We start from the raw sequence: 17,818 nt of genomic DNA, 5'->3' as shown, positions 1-17,818 counted from the left end.
GCAACCTGCTACTGCAGAACTCAAAAGAAAAGAAAAACCTGTTGTCATAGGACAAGTTACAAATGAATATAAGATTCAACACTGCTGGCAAAGCCTGAAGAACTGGACCCCAAAATCCTGCCCAATTCCAGTTCTGAGCCTGCAAAGTGAGACTTGGCTCAGCCATTTCAGGACTGAGTCCTTCCACCTTCCCTGCATTTTAAGAATTCATGGATTTTCAGGCCAGGTCAAGTCCTTCCCAACTCCAGCTCTGTAACAACTTCCCTGCACAGGTCTGGGTGCTTTCAGTGAACAACCTGAATGAGGAGAGAATGGAATTCAGGGTTTCCTCTGATCTCTGCTGGCTCCAAAGGGTGAGCAGCAACTAAACCAGGGATGTGGCACTTGGATGTGGTTTAATGGTGAACATGGTGATTGTGCTGGTAAGGGTTGGACCTGAGCATCCCAAAGGTCTTTTCCAACCTTTATTATTCCAAGAGTAAGGCTGAAAAGAAGGGGGCAGGTAAAGGAAAACGTGCCCACTAACTTCTGGAGCCCAGAAATCAAACTCTGGTACCATTAAAAACAGGATTTACAATTAACTAATCTTCAATACTGAAAGAGCAAGCTTGGCACAGAAACAACACAAAACACCAAAAAACTCCAAGTAATCCAGCAAAAATGGAACACAAAACTTTACTTTTACCTTACCTCCAGCCAGCACAGTGTTGCACTCAGTTTCCTGATGTTCCAAGATGATTCAACCTGATTTTAAGAGAGGACAGTAAAACAAGAATTATCTAATCCAACACTGCTGGCAAACTATTTAAGATAACACTCTGGCAGCAACTTAAGAACCTTTGTGAATAAGAAGCAGTAATTACATTATGTGCATTGAAATGGCCACAGGACAGCATTAAAAATTATATTGCAATGCAGATGTTGAATAACTGAGTTCATTTCTATAGTAGGACAATCCAGTTCATGCACAAAAATCTTTAAAATGTAACAGCAACACAGAGAGAAATGGTATTTTACTGGAATTCTGTCCCTTTGCACAAAGCAACAGACTTGAATCAACAAAAGCCAAGCTCAAATGCCTTGTTTCATGAAAATAGTTCAAGACCTCTGGCTTGCAGAGAGGGTCCTGAAGCCAGCAGTACATGTAAAGTGTCATTATTCTTAATATGTGACAGATTCACAGTGTTTGAGTGGAAGTGTGGTCCAGTGGGATGATGGGGGCAAGAAGCCAGAAAGCCTTGATCTATAATCCTGGCTCTAGTCAAGATTTGTGTGGCCTGAATGTCTTGGTTTTCCTATTAAATAGGAATTAAAAAAAGGGCAGGGGGGAAAGGAGAGAAAACCCCAGTGTGTTTTCCACACACATCATACAGTTACTGCAAAATCAATAAAGAATTGTACAACTGCAGTCCTGGCAGATTTGCAATTCTGTGCAGCTCTAACATGCAACACAACAACAATCCCAGATTATTCTGGTGAATCAGCAGCTCTGGACATTTTGCTTGTCATTCTACGTGTCAGTCTGATTAAGCCAGAATGGTTTGTGCCAATATTTTGGTTAAAGGCATTTGAAAAAACATCTCCTTGGCTCATATCAGCACAGGAGATGTGAGGCACAAAGTTGCATCTGGGAAGCAATTCCAAGAGAGCAAGGCATCCCCACAGAACAGAAAAGAACAATTATATTGTTAAATTTGCATATAAACCAAGATACACAGATCAGAACTACACAACTGTCAGCAATCTCCTGCTGATCCACATCACTCCTATTACAATGCTGCTGCAGAAGAACATGAGTATTTAGAAATCTTAACTAATCCCCATCTAGAGATATAAAGTCTTTCATTTTAACTTCACCATGTATGTTTAATGCCTGGGAGTAAGTTCATTTTAAAGGTAAGTTCCCTAAATGGTAATACAGGTTCCTAAAACACATTTTTTACTTGTTTTAACTCACATTCTTGTCCCCTTCATTGACACAGATCTCGTAGCAATATGCCAGGAGAATATCAATTAATCCAAGATACACGTGGTGACGGCTCCTTTTATCCAGAAGATAAGATTTATTTGTGAACTTTCTCATCTGCTCTCTCTCTTCCTCAGAGAAGACAACTATAAAAAGTAAAAGGATAATTGATGATGAATTTAAAGCTGGCACATTCACTTTAACAGGTGGTAATAGTACTTCAACAGTGTCTTTAAAAAGGAGCCTGTAACTAATCACAAGTCACCCATCACTCAAGAAAAAGCCTAAATCACTCTTTCTTTCCTTTTTAACTTTTATTATATTCATTTCAATGTCAAGCTCCAGCACAGCACTGCCTGTACACACTGATGATTCTGAACCTCTGCAGGTGTTAAGGATTTCTGTGGATGCCTGGATATCTTGTACAGGGATAAATGCACAATCAGGATCTGACTAAAATGAGAATTCTTAAGCCCATATTTACAGGACAAAAACCCAGAGGCAAGTGACAATCTAGAAAGACTATGGCAGTTCTAACTCTGTTTTTTGTGTTCATGAACCACTACTATAGATGATGCATCTCTATTCTATCAGTAAATTTCTTTATAAGTTTATTCTTCAATGTAAACATGAACCACATTCCATTTTTAATCAGCACACTCCCAGTGAAATTCATGAAATACTGCAGTAAAGTTTTCTTCCTTGAAAATTCAAACTCTGAACCATCATAATATCTACAACTGGACCATAAACACAGAAATTCCAGCTTATCAAATACCAGCAAACAAAATGTAGACTACACAATTCCCAAAGGTAAATGTTACAATATGTTCATTAAGTTGCTGCAAAGTGCCAGGTGTTAGAAATAAAATACCTTTCTCTGAGAAAAGACTTCAATGTTAAAAAAAAATTCTATCCATTGCCTGAAGTTTTTGAACAATTAATTATCCAGGCCTGCAACTCATTATTAACATGTCCAAACCACCACCTACTTTGTTTTTGCTGTTCAAAACCTCCAAGTACATGGTGTGAAATTATCAGAACAATTAAAATTGTAATTACATTTCTGCTGTACTAAGCCTGTACACTTTTGTACACTTACACTGCCAAATTTTAGCTAACAATCTGTACCACAATCAGTATTAATCTAATGCAAAGCAGCACTTGCTGCTACTTATCAAGTAAGCTAAATTGGCAAATTTTTTGTAACTTTGATTTAAAATTGCTTTATGTATTTGCCAGTGGCAAAACCATGCCAGAGTATGAATGTGTTAATATATCCACATCTAAAGGAGTGAGACATTCATCTCAAAGTTTCTGACAGATGAGACTGCAGACATTACCTTTACATTTTAATCACCTCTTCTACTTGTTTTAAGCTGGCCATTCCTCATGTTAAAAAAGAAGATACTTCAAATTGTCCTCCAGTAGCAGAGTGGCAGTGAAGCAGAGTTTAATCTCTGAGGGGAGGATGAGGTCTGACAGGCAGAGGGTGTTTTGTTACAGCCCTACTGCTATTTTACACTGTGATAACACCACTTAAATCACTGGGAGATCTGTATCTCCACACTACTATGACACTTCCAGCTCGAAAAGTGTTAGGGGCACTTAGATAAAATGTGCAGGACCCACACAGAGAGCTGACTCAGTGGTCAGCCAGGAAAGCACAGGTCAGGAAGCACCTCTGATAATCTGCTGGTGAGAGCAGAGCCTCGGTTTATGATCCTGTCAAGCCAAGTCTTGAACCCCACAGCTCTCCCAAAGGGAAAGAATTGATCCCTCCCTCTCTATTTTTTTAACTAAAATATTATGTTACAATTTAGAGGTTTTTAAATGTGTGCTTCCATCCCTGTAGGTTAAGAAATCAGCAACATCAGATGAAGGAAGAGAACAGTCAGCAGAGAGCAGATTAGTCAGAATGAAGTTAGTGCATTATTGATATTAATCAGCAGCAAACAAGTTTCTGTTCAAGCTCTTCCTAAGCCATTACAAGAAGAAAGGCAGCACAGCTCTGACTGGAGTCACCCAAAGCCTTTGTGCAGGGTCAGCATCTTCCCCACTGCTGGATACTGCCTAAAAAACAGTCAATAATAATGTAAACTTAAACAAGTAACAGTTGATTTTCTGTTAAATTCCTTGAATTTGTTGCAGCCTGCTGAGGTAGGAGAGTTTAATGAACTTCCCACTTCTTTCCTGTACAGACTGCCCCTCAGAAGGTGGCAATGAATTCAGCAAAAGCTCTTCCCCTCACCCAGGGGGCTATTTTTGGAAAGTTGCAGATTGTGGTCACCTTTGAGACTCAGAAGAGCCTTGATTTTCAGGAAGTGAACCAAAAGTCCTAAAAACACAAATCTATCCCTCTACACACCCATATTCACACCAACTACAGCCACTCGACTTTGTTCATCCCTCCCCTGTTTTTGCAATTCTTCCCTCTTAAGCTTCCACTTCCCAAATGAACATTTCCAGCATATTCTCTGCACATCACTCCTGACCTCCTTCCTCCAGGCATTCTCCACAGAATCACTGGACTTGGACAGCCTTTCCTGAGTCTCACCATTTCCTTTATACCCATTTTTATTATTCCTTAGGAAATAATCCACAATTCCTGCAAACATATCAACACCATACATCATTCTTTCTTCCTACTGTTCTTGCCTTTTAAAACCTGAGATATTTTACAGTGGAGCTTGATCATCAGGAGTTTTGCATGAATAAAAAGTAGAATTTCCTCACATAATAAAACCTGCTCTGCAGCAGGAGCAGTGCCAGGAAGGAATACATGATGCAAAGCCCCAAAAACTGAGCAAAGCAGGTAGACAGCACAATTGCAGAAATGTGATAAAAAAAGAAAAGTAATCCATCTTGAATTTATGAATCCACCAGTAATGGCATACATTTGAGTCAAGCCTTACTGAAAGGTGGAACTTTGAGAGGAAATTGCTTCTCTTTCTATAAAGAAAGAAGAAAGAACGGTCACTGTAAGCATGAGAGGTTACTCTGAAGAAAATAAGATATCCTTGGAGCATATAAATGTTAGATTAAATACATATGTCAGCCTGAGCCTTTGAAGATTATTGTGTTGCCTAAAGAGGAGTTTTTTACAGTAGTGCAATGGGAAGTAGAGTAAAAATGAACTTTTAACCAAGCTGAATGTGACTGTTAGAAAATACAAACCCTTTCATCTGGAATCTGTAAAAGCAAGACACTAATGTAAACTTCAGCAGCAGCAGAAAGCAAGCTTTCCAAAAATGTTATCCCCTCATGGGAAAGGCTGTGTAATTAATAAGGCTTTATGGAGTATTACTTGACTTGAATGAGACATTTTAAATGTGAACAAAAAGGGCTGGAAGAGAATACACAGCAAGATGGACAAAAAGGACAAAATAAAGAAAAGACACTTGGGATAAGAAAAATTCTAAAAAGGTAAAATACACAAAGCATGCACACAAGCTGGAGAAAAAGTAAAAAGGGCAAATAAAAATAGATTCAAAGTAAGGACAGAAGAGAGGTGAAAACTTTAAATGTTAATGAGAAGAGATGAACCAAAAAGAAAAAATTTGGTAATGAGACATTAGAAGAACCTGATGATGTAAAAACAAAGAGAAAATAACCAGGGATAAATATAAGAGCAGTAATCAACCAAAGAAAAATCTTCAGTTAATTGCAATGTCATGCAAAAAATAAAAAAGGCCATCTGTACTTCTAATTACTTCTTGCAGCCAAAGACATTACAAAGACAAAAGTAATCAAGTTTTTGGTTCCAAGAAATCAATGAAGATAACAACTGAAAAGACATCAATGCAAGTCAGGAAAAGGAAGAAAAAAAATTAATTCTCTCAGTGTTTCTGAATAAGAAAAACTTTTAAAGAATCTGCTCATTTTTGTCTTTCCCACTCTAAACTCACTTTTACATTTAACTGGAGGAGCAACACATCTTGATTCAAAACCAAAACCTTCCTCACACAGGACAGGAATTCCTGATTACCTGCCCCATTCCTTTGCTGGGTAAAGCAGTATAAACCCACAGGGGATACATCCTGCTGAAAATCTGACTCCAGGTGGAACAGCCTGGAGCCACCCCCTGCCCTTCTGCATTTCCATTCACAGGACACCTTCCAGTAGAACCTGCACTCCCTCTCATGGTGGTTTCCTTCAGCACAGCTCACTCAGGTTTGGGAACCTCCACTAATTTCAGTCTCTTGTTCAAACAGCACAAAAGTTACCCCAACTGAGGTATTTCCAAAGAAGAGGGTGGGTTTGCTGTCATTAACATCACCCAAACTCCAGATTGCCTCTTATGTTACCTCAGTTTCCTCAAGACTCACAGAACTGCACAAGCCTCCCACTCACCCCCATGAGGGTGAGATTTTTTTTTTTAATCATCCTTATTAAATAGATATCTGTTATAACAAATGGTTTGGAGCAAAGATCATCCTTTATAGTCGACTTTCTGTGTAATTTCCATTAGCAGGCTTGCCAGGTTTTGAGGAGTTTGTTGTTGCCCTTAAAACCCAACAAGACATGTTTTTCCTCAGTGCCTCAGTTTGGAGGAGAAACATTCCTTATCAATAAAATCATCCAGCAGCTCTCCATTTTTAATTATATTCCTTAAGCCAAGCAAACAGGAGTAGTGTTTCATTTAGTAAGGAGTGAATGGATAAAAACAAACAAAGGAACCCCTCATAATTATATTTTCAAGCCTCTTGTACCTTTGTCCAATGCTTTTTAAATCAAGTGTTTATGATGGACATAATTAACAATTTCTGGCTTCAGAGGATGAAAAGCAACCAGGAATGAAGATCAGATTACATTCACAGTAAAATACATAACATCTACCCAAATTCCATTGTTCTCCCAGAGAAAATGTGGAACTGTGGGCATTATCAGTGCTCTGAGAACCTCTGGTGAAGGGATTATCATCATCTACTTCAGGAATATCAGATTTTCATAGCACATAGGAAATGAACAAAGAACAATAGAAGAAAATGCACAATAGGAATTTGTAGTGCTCTCTGTAATCACTGTGTGCAGGGAGGCAGTCTCAGTTATCTGCCAGCATTCCCACAAGGTCACCTACTCACCCTGCAAACATCCCTTTAGCTTTCTAAATGGACACAAAGAGTTTTCTTTGAAAAAGGTCTCCAAGACCCATAAAGTAATGTAATAAATAGTAAATATAATAGAGCAATAAATTTACTTTAATAACAATAAGCTACAACATAGCACCACAGCAATTATCATTCAAGCAACAAATGTGTATATATATACATATTTTTTTATATATATATGTATGTTCTCACCAAATGCAGGACTGTCATGTTCCTGATGACTTTCTCCCTGCAAGGCTGTCATCTTTTTATGAGCATCAGTCCACCAGGGTTTGTACTTTAAAAGATGCTTAATAGCTTCATCTTCAAAAAAATCAGCTCTAGGGAAAATAGAAAGAACATTCATATGCTATTTATTTCAATTCATATTATATGTGGGTACACATTAACACATCCATAGAATGCATCTCACTTGGCTCCAGGTTATTTTCCATGTTAGAAATATGTTCTTTGACTTTAAAGCAGAAAATTATTAAAAAAACCCCCAATATTCTCCTATCTTTCAGTTTTCCTCCCTTACTTCCTGCACCTTTCCTGAGCCACCCAGAAGCCCAGGGAATTAATGAGCTTGCAGCATCACCTGATTTGTTCTGAATGCAGCTCAGGAAAACACTTCTCATACAAATCACTTCATTTTATTGGGCAGTTCTCCCACTTGAGACCCAGGGAATTTGTGGGGAGGAAGTTGTGCAGTGAAGGGTAAAGGTGAAGCAGGGATGGGGATGGATTTCAAGCAAGGACATGCAGCAGCAAGGTGGAAAAATAAGAGTTGTACATGAATTCTGGAAGAGAGATCAGCTCCCTCTCAGCACAAAGCCACTGGTGAAAATCTCAATCAAGTAACTCTGGGAGGATTTATCTTAAAGAATTCAAGTTTTAAGCCTCCTCTTACCATCTGAGCTTTTTCTTCAAGCCAAACAATGGTATAAATACTGAAAATTGAAAAAAACCACAGGGAATTTCTCAATATCTTCTTAATCACCACATACAACCTGAACACAGAATGCAGTCTGCTTCCCTTTCACACTGACAGATTTTATTTTTTTTTTGCTTCCCTTCAATGTCAAAGCAACTCAGAGATATCAGCCAGGGGACATTTTCCTCAAGGCCACCAGAACAGTTGTTTGCCCTCATTTCTACCAGAGCTTCTGTTGTCCTCAGGAAAACAATTTTTGCTGAAGAAAGTCTGGTATCATCTGTTCTGAAACAGCCAAGACACAGCCATTAAACTAAATGGTGTAGCTGTACCAGGCCAGAACACAGAGTCTAAAATTGAAACTTGAAATTACTGCAATTTGCATCGCATTAGAGGTTAGGAACTACCTCAGTTCTGGTGAAATGTAGCTCAAGAAAGCTCTTTATTTCTTGTGTGTTACAAAAAGACATGAGGGTGCCTCTGGAAACACTCAATTGTGGAAAAATTCCAAAGTTATCTTCTAAAACAACTCAAAATGGGTTAAACCTTCCTGTCCCCACAAAACACACTACAGTAATAATTCTCCCTACTGGGGACTGCCCTCCTCTCCCACCAAACCCATCTTGTAGGAATCAATCTATATTGATAAAATTTCATGGTTTTCATTTATTTTACTTATCTGACCCTAATTTGACCTGAAATACTCCAACCTGAAGGGCACAAAGAATCATTTTCACCTCACTACATGGAGTGAAGCACAAGAGAAACACAAAGTCTTGGTTTGGACATTTTCCTCATTCTGCTGTAAAACAAATTTCATGCGATGAAGGCAAAAAAACAAAGTGGTCAAAACAAAATTTCGTAACTTCAAAACTCAAATTGCTCCCTCCTAGACAAGTGTGGCTTATTAATCTTTTTTTCACAAGGATAAAAACAAAGTTCTGACTTTATCAACCCAAAATGCCAGCAAGGATTCAGCTCAGCTGCTGAAGAATGAAACAAAGTTCTGCAACAGCTGACAGCAGCCCCCCTTCAACACAGACTCAAGCAGTAATTAAACACTTGAATAACCCCAAAAACAGATGAGCAATGCTTTGTGTCAGTCACACGAAGAATACCTGCTAAGACAAGACAAAACCAGACCAAAAGTAAAGCTGTTCTTGCCAAAAGTGATCTTAAATGCAATCCTTTGTGCAAAGGGAATGTGTTCAGAGGTACTTGGCCAGGTGAAGTCAAGCAGTACTCATAGGGAATGTGTTCAGAGGTACTGGGCCAGGTGAAGTCAAGCAGTACTCACAGGGAATGTGTTCAGAGGTACTGGGCCAGGTGAAGTCAAGCAGTACTCACAGGTAATGATCAGGCTCAAACTTGGCAGCCTCAGCTGCCAAACGTTTCCTCCTACGCTCCTCTGCAGGAGTCTGGTCTGGATCCTTAATGTCAATGACATCACTGAGCTCATCCTGCAAATGGCAACAAAATTATAGGACCAAGCCACTGGAATGGCACACATGGTTTATTCAAGAATTTAAGAAGGATGCTATCAGCATTGCATTGAAATCCCTAGAAAAACTTCAACCTCCCTTTCAAGTCTTCCAAATTAAGGCTCTACTGTGCAAATAAAACAGCAGAATTGCAAGGAAGTGCAATTATTTGAAGCTCCTTAGAATTCATCATATTATCATGAGGCCATTTTATCATAAGGCAGGGAGGTTATTTTGCATTTTGATAAATTTGCAATGTAAAACAAAAGCACACAACCCCAACAAAGACAAAAATCACAGACCATCCTTGTGACTTTTGAGAATACTCTCACTCTCTGAAGTGGCTGTACATTAATTAATAGTGCCCTTTTAAACATCATTAAGTAGTTATTTCCCATCCCATTAATGCTGATGGGAGATGTATTTCTTCATAAATTTCATGGTAATAAAGCAGCATATAACCTAACAGAATGTAAATACTTTCTCCATAAACAGTAATACTACAATTCATACAATAGTAAGTTAGAGTTACATAGTTACAAGTTGAATTTTTTAAAAGCTGTTGTCTTGTGAGCCAGGAGCCCTACACAGCAAATTACCCAGAAGTTCTAAGACAGGAGAAGACAAAATGCATCTACCTGCAGCCTCTGGAACACCCCTGAGCGCAAATTCCCAAATCCATAGGGGTGCTGCAGTGATGGAGTGCTTTCTTCATAAGGAATCTGTTCCATTTCCCAGTCAAATTCTTCTTCATTCTCTTCAGACAGATCAGCAGAGGCAGCTGATTTATGGCATGGTCAGAAAAATAAAATTATTACACAGAAAGATACATATTATTTCCTTAGAAGGTTTATTGTGCTATTGATTATTGCCCTTGTCTTTTTTCTGCATCTTTAAAGAAATCTCTCAACACTGGATCATACAGATCTGTAACCCACAGGTCCTGCTTCAAACTCCCCAACTTCCAAAAATGAACATCAGGAACACTAAATTTTAAATGCACTCCCTCAGACTGAAATATCTGTTCCACTGAGTTCAACAAGATCAGCAATTGAGGCTAGGATAACCCTGACAGAACCTAAGGGATGTTATCAATAATTTAAGGCAGGTATTTAAAAATCAGAGATAGCCAAACATTTCTGTCTGTGAAATACTGACGCTAAGCAAGACATGCACCAGAACCTGTGGTTTTAATTAGCCTCTCACTTGAGCTAATAGTCCAGTTGTAGTTTGTAGAAAGCAGAAGACTCAACTGTGTGTGTGATCTACAGCCACTAGAGGGGTACAAAGACCTACAGAGCATGAGCAGATTTTAAAAGCACATTTTAAGCACATTTTGGAAAAAATTAAATGTAACTAAACCTATAAAGTTGACATGCATATCATCTGCAAGATATTTATTTCTACTCTTATCCACACTGATTTATTCACACCCTTCTCATACCTTGAACTGGTCAATAATAAAAATATTGTAGTTTTCTACATGCATCACTCTATAGATCTATAACTGTTCCATTACACACATGGATCATCTTGTATAAACAAGATTGATTTTGTCATACCCATCTCTTCTACCAAAGGTTTTGCTGATCTTGATTTCTTTGGTGCTAAAAGAGATGTCAGCATGTCCAGCCCCTCAAAATATTGGCCAGGAACCTCCTTGGGCAACTGAATTGTAAAAGTACCTTAAAAGAAAGCAGGGATATCATTATTGCATTAAAATATCTGAGACAGACAAACATGCATTTTTCCTCTAATGAGAAAGGCTCAAAAGAAGTAGGACACATGCAGGCAGCATTTTATTTTGCACTGATCCCTGTGCATGTTTTTAACCTTATTTCATAACAATTCAGGATTTTGATGATAAAACATGAAAGAGAATATTTAACTACTTGGAGTCTCCTGACTTACATTGTAAAAACACAAACCAACAGAGGAAAGCAAGCTTTATTTAATTTTTAATCCTTCCACCAAGTGATCCACAGAAGCTACATTCACCAATCTGATTACTGTCTTGGTCATGTAATAAATGTTCTGCAAGAAACAAATTTATTGTTTTATTGGTATTTTCTGGTTTTAAAGTATAAACTACTGGAGATAGCAACATTTTTATGACACAGATATCAATAACATCAACCAGTACCTTCATCTGTATTATAAGATGCTTTTTCTCTGCCATCCTCTACAATTCTTCCAGGAAGTGTCAATCTGCAGACAAAAAAAAAATGAGATGCCTCACTGAAAGCCTGACTAATTCTGCAAGTTAATGTCTCAGCCTATAAAAATGTAAGGCACATTCCAAAAGCAGCACAAAGGACTTAACTACATGACTCCTCTTCACAGTAATGGAATCCATGCAGTTCACTCCCTCTGGATTCCTCCCAGGAAAAGACACACTCTGCAAAATTTACACCCAGAGACTTGTCTGGCCAGTTACAATTAAAAAGCCATTGTACAGTAAATTTAGAAACTATTTCTTTCAACTCCCTTTAACATGATTTAATGCCTAGGAACAAAGAGGCCAAATCCAAAAAACCAAATATCTGCATGAACTGAGCTGTATGTAGTCAACAGAATAAAAGCTGCAGATGAAGAACATTCTGAAGGGACCAAAATTAAGTTCACTTGCTACTATGAAGATCAATTTTTGAAAAATTTTTCCACTACTTGCCTGAGAAAGTATGGCTTAGCATAAAATTTGAAATCTTCCCCTTCAAAATAAATGTCAAACTCTGAAGCTCTGGCATAAGGCACTCTGATTTTTACTGTAAGAAAATCCGGATCCTGGCTCAGTTCAAAAGCTGGAGTTATCATGATGAATTCAGCAGCAAAAGCAAACACTGGATGTGTGGCCCTATAGAAACAGGAAAAGGAAAACAAGAAAGAAAGATTATTGTAGCTTCTGATTTATGAGAGCAAGTGGTGTCTCTTCAAAAATCTGTAAGAACATTTCAGATTCCCACATAATTATCCTCCAAGTGCTCAAGAAGAAAACACTGATGACAACAGCAACAACATCAAAGTGTTATCAAAAACATGAGGGTAGAACTTCTCTGCACCTTAATGAAACAACTGAATGTAGAGTTGAGTACAGGAAAGCACCTCTTACATTCTGTGTGAAAACCACACTAAAATTCAGTCCTAAAACTCTTAAACTTCTCATAACTGTTATTTATAATTTCACAAATAGCAGACCTTAGATCTTTGCAGTTCTCCACTGAACTGAGCACAAACCACTATTAAAAAATCCTGAAAACAAGTAATACTTCCAAAAAATAGAGCTGTGTTTTACAATTCACACACATAATAGCCATAATATGAGCAAGAGATTCAAGGACAGTTTAAATAACATCCCTCAGAACCATATGTATGTATGCACAATAGCATATGTACACATTGAGCATAAGAAAATTAATTTATGTAATACTATTCACCTCATATACAACTGTCTGACCTCTCAATAGCTTCTCATCTCAGCTTCAATTTAGAATCCAGTCATGGATTGTTTGGGGTTTGTGGATTTATTTTTTTTTTTAATATGGAAGGTTAATAAAAAGTTACACAGTTTCAAAAATTAACTTTTTAAACCAAAAAGATAGAACTATTATTTAGGAAAGAACTACTTTTCACTCACTTTCAGTAACCATTACTAAGAATATCCCCATCCTGACAATTTCTTGAACAGCCAGAATTCATTAATCATTAACAAGGCTAAATTAGCAGATTATCCTTTTTCTCATATGGTTAATCAGCCTTGTTTAGCACATATGAAAAATATTAAAACTTCCCATTTCACCACGATTCCAGGGGCAACATTCCCACCCATTCCAGGCTGGGAAGCTGCCAGGTGTTTTATGGAATTGTATATAAATAGAAACAGCTGGCTTGTAGAACATCTGCACCTGTACACCTTGGTGTGGATTTCCTTCTTCTCTCAACACCACAAGCACGGCTAGGAGATACCAAAACCCCAACAGCTCGTTTGGACTCTTCAGGGGTTTTTATTTTCCCCAGTCAGAGTTTTATAAATAAACAGCAGCCCCAAAACCAGGCCCAGCTCTCCCTGCCTTGCACTTGGAGCATTCCCGGCCCAAATTAATCACCCCAAACCCCTCTTGGGTGGGTTCTTCACAAATCCCTGGTACCTCACAGCTGAGGAAGCACACTCAAAGCACAGGTATCCCAAAAAATGACATTTCCCAGCCTCTCTGTGCATTAGGGAGAGGCAGAGGGAGCAGGGGCTGGCAGGGACAGGGATGATGCAGGAGGGGCTCGGTGTTAAACACAGAATCGCTGGGGTTGAGAAGCTCGGTGTAAAACACAGAATCGCTGGGGTTGAGAAGTTTTAACTGGGGCTGGGGGGCCTGGGGAGCCCCCCAAGGCAGGGTCACCCGGAGTAGGGGACACGGGAACCCGGGTGGGCTCGGACTGGCCTAGGACAGGAGGACATTCTGTGCTCGGACAGGAGGACATTCTGTCCCTCAGAGACTCCCACATCCCGGGCAGGCTGCTCTGCCACTCGCCATGGGAAACATTTCTTCCTCGTGTTGGGGATATGAAACTTTTTGTGTTTCATTTCACGGCCACTGCTCCTCGTCCTGCGGCTGGGCACAGAGCCTGGTCCGCCCTCAGACACGTGGGGATATTTACGTACATTAATGGTTCTCTCTTCTCCAGCCTAACCGAGCCCAGCTCCCGCAGTCTCTCCTCACCAGAGAGCAGCTCCAGACCCCTCGTTCTCCTTGTTCCAGACCCCTCGCTATCCCTGTCCCCTCCGCTGGATCCTCTCCTTGTCTTTCCTGCGCTGAGCAGCCCAGAACCGGACACAACCTCCCGCCGGTGCCGCCAAACCGGGCCACGCGCCGACCTGCGGCAGTAGCCTCCCTTAGCCACCCAGCAGCGAGCCCTGCAAGGGCACAGAGCCCTCGGGGAAGGCGGGAGAACAGCAGGAGAATCCCGGGAATAGCGCCGGGAAAGCCCCGGCCATGCCCGCCCGCGTCACTCACTCAGCCCCGCGCCGCCGCCGCCGCTTCCCGCGCCCGCCCGCACCGGGGCGGAGCCGCGCATGCGCACTCGGGATGCGCGCGCCCGCCCGCCCCTTCATGGCCGCCCCTCAGGGCCTCCCGCCCCGCCCCGCGTCCTGCGGGCTCTGCCCCAAAACTTGGTGTTTATAGCTCTGTTTCTTTGAGTGAAACGTGCAGCGAGTCAGGGGCCCGCTGTAAATTCTCGCTGCCCGTAAATTTGGTGAAGTTTCCTGGCGGAAAGGGGGTGGTTAACAGTCAGTAGGGATGTGGGCAGCTGGGTCGTGTAGGGTGAAAATCATCATCTGTCATCTGGGCAAATGGAAAGAATGAATTCTTACCTGCGGTTGCATAAAGCATCTTGCACAGACTGAGCGTATTTAATTTCAGCAGCTGCTTTTCATAAAGAAGTGTGGAAATTGAATTTGAGCGTGTTGGGGAGATGGTTTTTCTTTTCTGTGAAACCACTGGGTAATCCAGCACTAATTCCTGTGAACAAATGTGCTATTTCTGTTATGTTTACACCCATCTGTCTTTTCCTTTGCTGCAGATAAGGTAGAAGATGAGTAAACAGAAGAGTGACCCCACGAGCACTGTCAGAGTAGGAATTCCCGATTACATAAAACTCTTCTAAGCTATTAAATTAATGCAAACCTTGACGGGGTGAACAGGGGAAAGATCCTGATGGATCCAAACAAATACAACGTGAAGGAGAACAAGAAGATCCAAGAGCAGAAAAGTTGGTTTAAAAGCTGTAATTTATTAAATATATCACCTAATGTAGAATTAATCTAATTTTCCTGCCTTTGGACCAGGAGAGGTATTCTGGTTCTAGATTGTTCTCTACATCTTAAAATGCTACTGACTGTCTTCCTCTTACTGCCCCCTCTGAAATACACTCAAATATTTTTACTGGAAGAAAAAAGCATAATTCTGTAACCTCTCCTAATAAACTCTTCATTAAAAAAAAATAAAAAAATAAAGAAGGTAGACAAACAATCCTCCAGACTGGAAATCCACTGAATATGACATCTCCTTTTGAGAAAACTTCTTTACTCTTGTACTGAACTGAACCAGCAGCGCAAGTACTGCACAACAATTAAATCATTTGCTTCATAATAGATAGTTCTCCCCACTGATTTAAAATTGATGGATGGTTTTAATATTCAGCCTAAACTTCCTCGTGTCCCAGTTTTTCATGTGCAGAAATTGAAGATACATGGCATATAAAAAGCTTTTTTAAGAAGTTAATGATATCTAATTTCAAATGCTGATTTGTTTTGGACCAAGGCCTCAGTCATGTCCTCAGAAACTTTTGATGCATTTCCAGAGAAATTCAGCACTAATTAACTTTTGGACCTCACAAAGTAATCTGCAATAAGTATATTGGACAGGAAGCTGAATTATGAACCAGTAGGCACCATCTTCTCTGGGTAAATTCAAATTTGTAGGACAAGCCTGGGAAAGATAAATAAGTTTAATCTGAGAATTTATTCTTGTCTAAGTGATACTTTCCAAGACTGCCTCAGAATTTTTTTTTAGAGCCTAAGAACTCCCAGCCTTTTCTTTCTTTTTTTTTTTTCTTTTTTGTGCTAATACTTTCCTGGTAAAAGAACTATTTATATATTGATTTTAGTGAAGAAAGTGGTGCATCAGCCACTCTGCTTTTCCATCCAAGTAAAGAATGAAGCAGCATCTCTAAGGAATGTGTATTCTTTCTTCTGTAAAATACATACTGAATTTTTTTACAACTGTAATGAAAAAGTTTTATTTTGAAATGTACAAAGACTACATCTTTTGGTGCATCTTTCTAATGAAGAGAATTTGGCTGGTATATATTCAATGGAGCAAAGAAGAATTAAAATGCATTACCTACAATGTGTTGGGCAAGTAATTAGGACAACTTGCTGTTTGTTTGAGAAATAGAAACGTGAAGCTTTGCAATTGATAAGCACAGTTTGCTCTACATCTCTAATAATAACAAGTAAATCTGGCAACCTTGGAAATGGTAATCCAAAACAAAATTACTAAGAGGCCTTAATTGACACATCTAGAGAAGAAAGTGATTGTATTGATGATACAAAAATCACACATTTGAACAGCTTGAGGATTTCAGCAGGTTGCCACTGGTACTCTTTTTCATTAAAAGTATAAAGTTTGGTAGGGTTTTATTATAGTGCATATATCCTCGGGAAAGAGCATATGTTTATGCATTGTGGTTTTTCTGTAGTTTCTCATTTGGTATTGCTATTTTCTCTTAGCATGAAGTAATTTACATTTTCGTGTCTGGCCACAATCCGAGTTGGATGAAACTCTTGAAGCAGTAGTTGTTCATTGCATTTGAGCTGATGCTGAGGCAAAGTACATTTTGGGATCCCACTGGTGAAGGCATGTGGTGTGAGCAGTGTAAAATGGACAAACTGTACAGTGAATGCCAGTGTCACCTCAGCGGCTCTATGAGGGACACATGAGGCTCCTCCAGTACTAAACTTGCGAGCCTCCACTTTCCCTTCTCTCCCCTTTCCAACCTTGGAGTCTCCATTCTTTGCACAGTTCCATGGGGTAGCAAGGATCCTTGTATTTCTGTCATTCTGTACATTGCAAGGTCATAAACCAGATTATGACCCCAAGGAGGAAATTTCATTGTGATTTCTGCTGAAATTTACTTCAGTGAAATTCGGTGTTGTGATTTCTGCTGAAATTTACTTTAGTGAAATTCGCTGTTGTGATTTCTGCTGAAATTTACTGCAGTGAAATTCGCTGTTGTGATTTCTGCTGAAATTTACTTCAGTGAAATTCACTGTTGTGATTTCTGCTGAAATTTACTTTAGTGAAATTCGCTGTTGTGATTTCTGCTGGGATTTACTGCAGTGAAATTCGCTGTTGTGATTTCTGCTGAAATTTACTTCAGTGAAATTCGGTGTTGTGATTTCTGCTGAAATTTACTTCAGTGAAATTCACTGTTGTGATTTCTGCTGATGTCCCACAGCAGACTGGCCAGGATGGGTCACACGGGGACAAAGCCACTCCAAGTGAGTGAGCCCTTGTACAAGTATCGCACTTGATCGTTTACCTGCGCTCAGTGCAGCTGGAATGAGGAGTGATAACCTGGGGCTGCAAGGCGGAGGGAAGCTCGGTTTCCCTGTCAGCACGGGCAGAGCCCAGCAGATCACCTCGCTGTACCCACTCGCGCTCTGCCAGCGCTGCCCACCCGTGAAACCGAAGCCCCCCCTGTACCGTGGCCGGCAGTACCGCAGACAGGATCCCAGGCAGGATTGCAGGAAGGATTGCAGGCAGGACGGTAGGCGCGGCCCGGCCCGCCC

General features: G+C 40.0%; 1 protein-coding gene across 2 annotated transcripts in view; it reads right to left on the bottom strand.

Annotated features, from left to right (window-relative positions):
• SHQ1 (SHQ1, H/ACA ribonucleoprotein assembly factor) overlaps nt 1–14,513 on the bottom strand; it is a 39,069-nt gene extending 24,556 nt beyond the window's left edge. The window contains exons 1-9 of one of the 2 annotated variants that reach the window (XM_033071817.1): nt 14,481–14,513; nt 12,146–12,328; nt 11,618–11,682; nt 11,037–11,159; nt 10,113–10,255; nt 9,341–9,453; nt 7,270–7,397; nt 1,958–2,112; nt 691–744 (exon numbers count right to left, since the gene is read on the bottom strand). In XM_033071817.1, coding sequence (XP_032927708.1) covers nt 691–744; nt 1,958–2,112; nt 7,270–7,397; nt 9,341–9,453; nt 10,113–10,255; nt 11,037–11,159; nt 11,618–11,682; nt 12,146–12,288 — 924 coding nt within the window. In that variant the 5' untranslated portion in view covers nt 12,289–12,328; nt 14,481–14,513. Of the gene's footprint in view, nt 1–690; nt 745–1,957; nt 2,113–7,269; nt 7,398–9,340; nt 9,454–10,112; nt 10,256–11,036; nt 11,160–11,617; nt 11,683–12,145; nt 12,329–14,186; nt 14,205–14,480 lie in introns of those variants that run through there. The other variant, XM_033071818.1, reaches the window with a different exon arrangement.
• Nucleotides 14,514–17,818: the final 3,305 nt, after the last annotated feature.

Source organism: Catharus ustulatus, chromosome 13 (assembly GCF_009819885.2).
Source record: "Catharus ustulatus isolate bCatUst1 chromosome 13, bCatUst1.pri.v2, whole genome shotgun sequence".
Taxonomy (NCBI): Eukaryota; Metazoa; Chordata; class Aves; order Passeriformes; family Turdidae; genus Catharus; species Catharus ustulatus.
The sequence above is the reverse complement of the archived record's forward strand: the minus strand, read 5'-3'. Positions and strand labels throughout refer to the sequence as shown.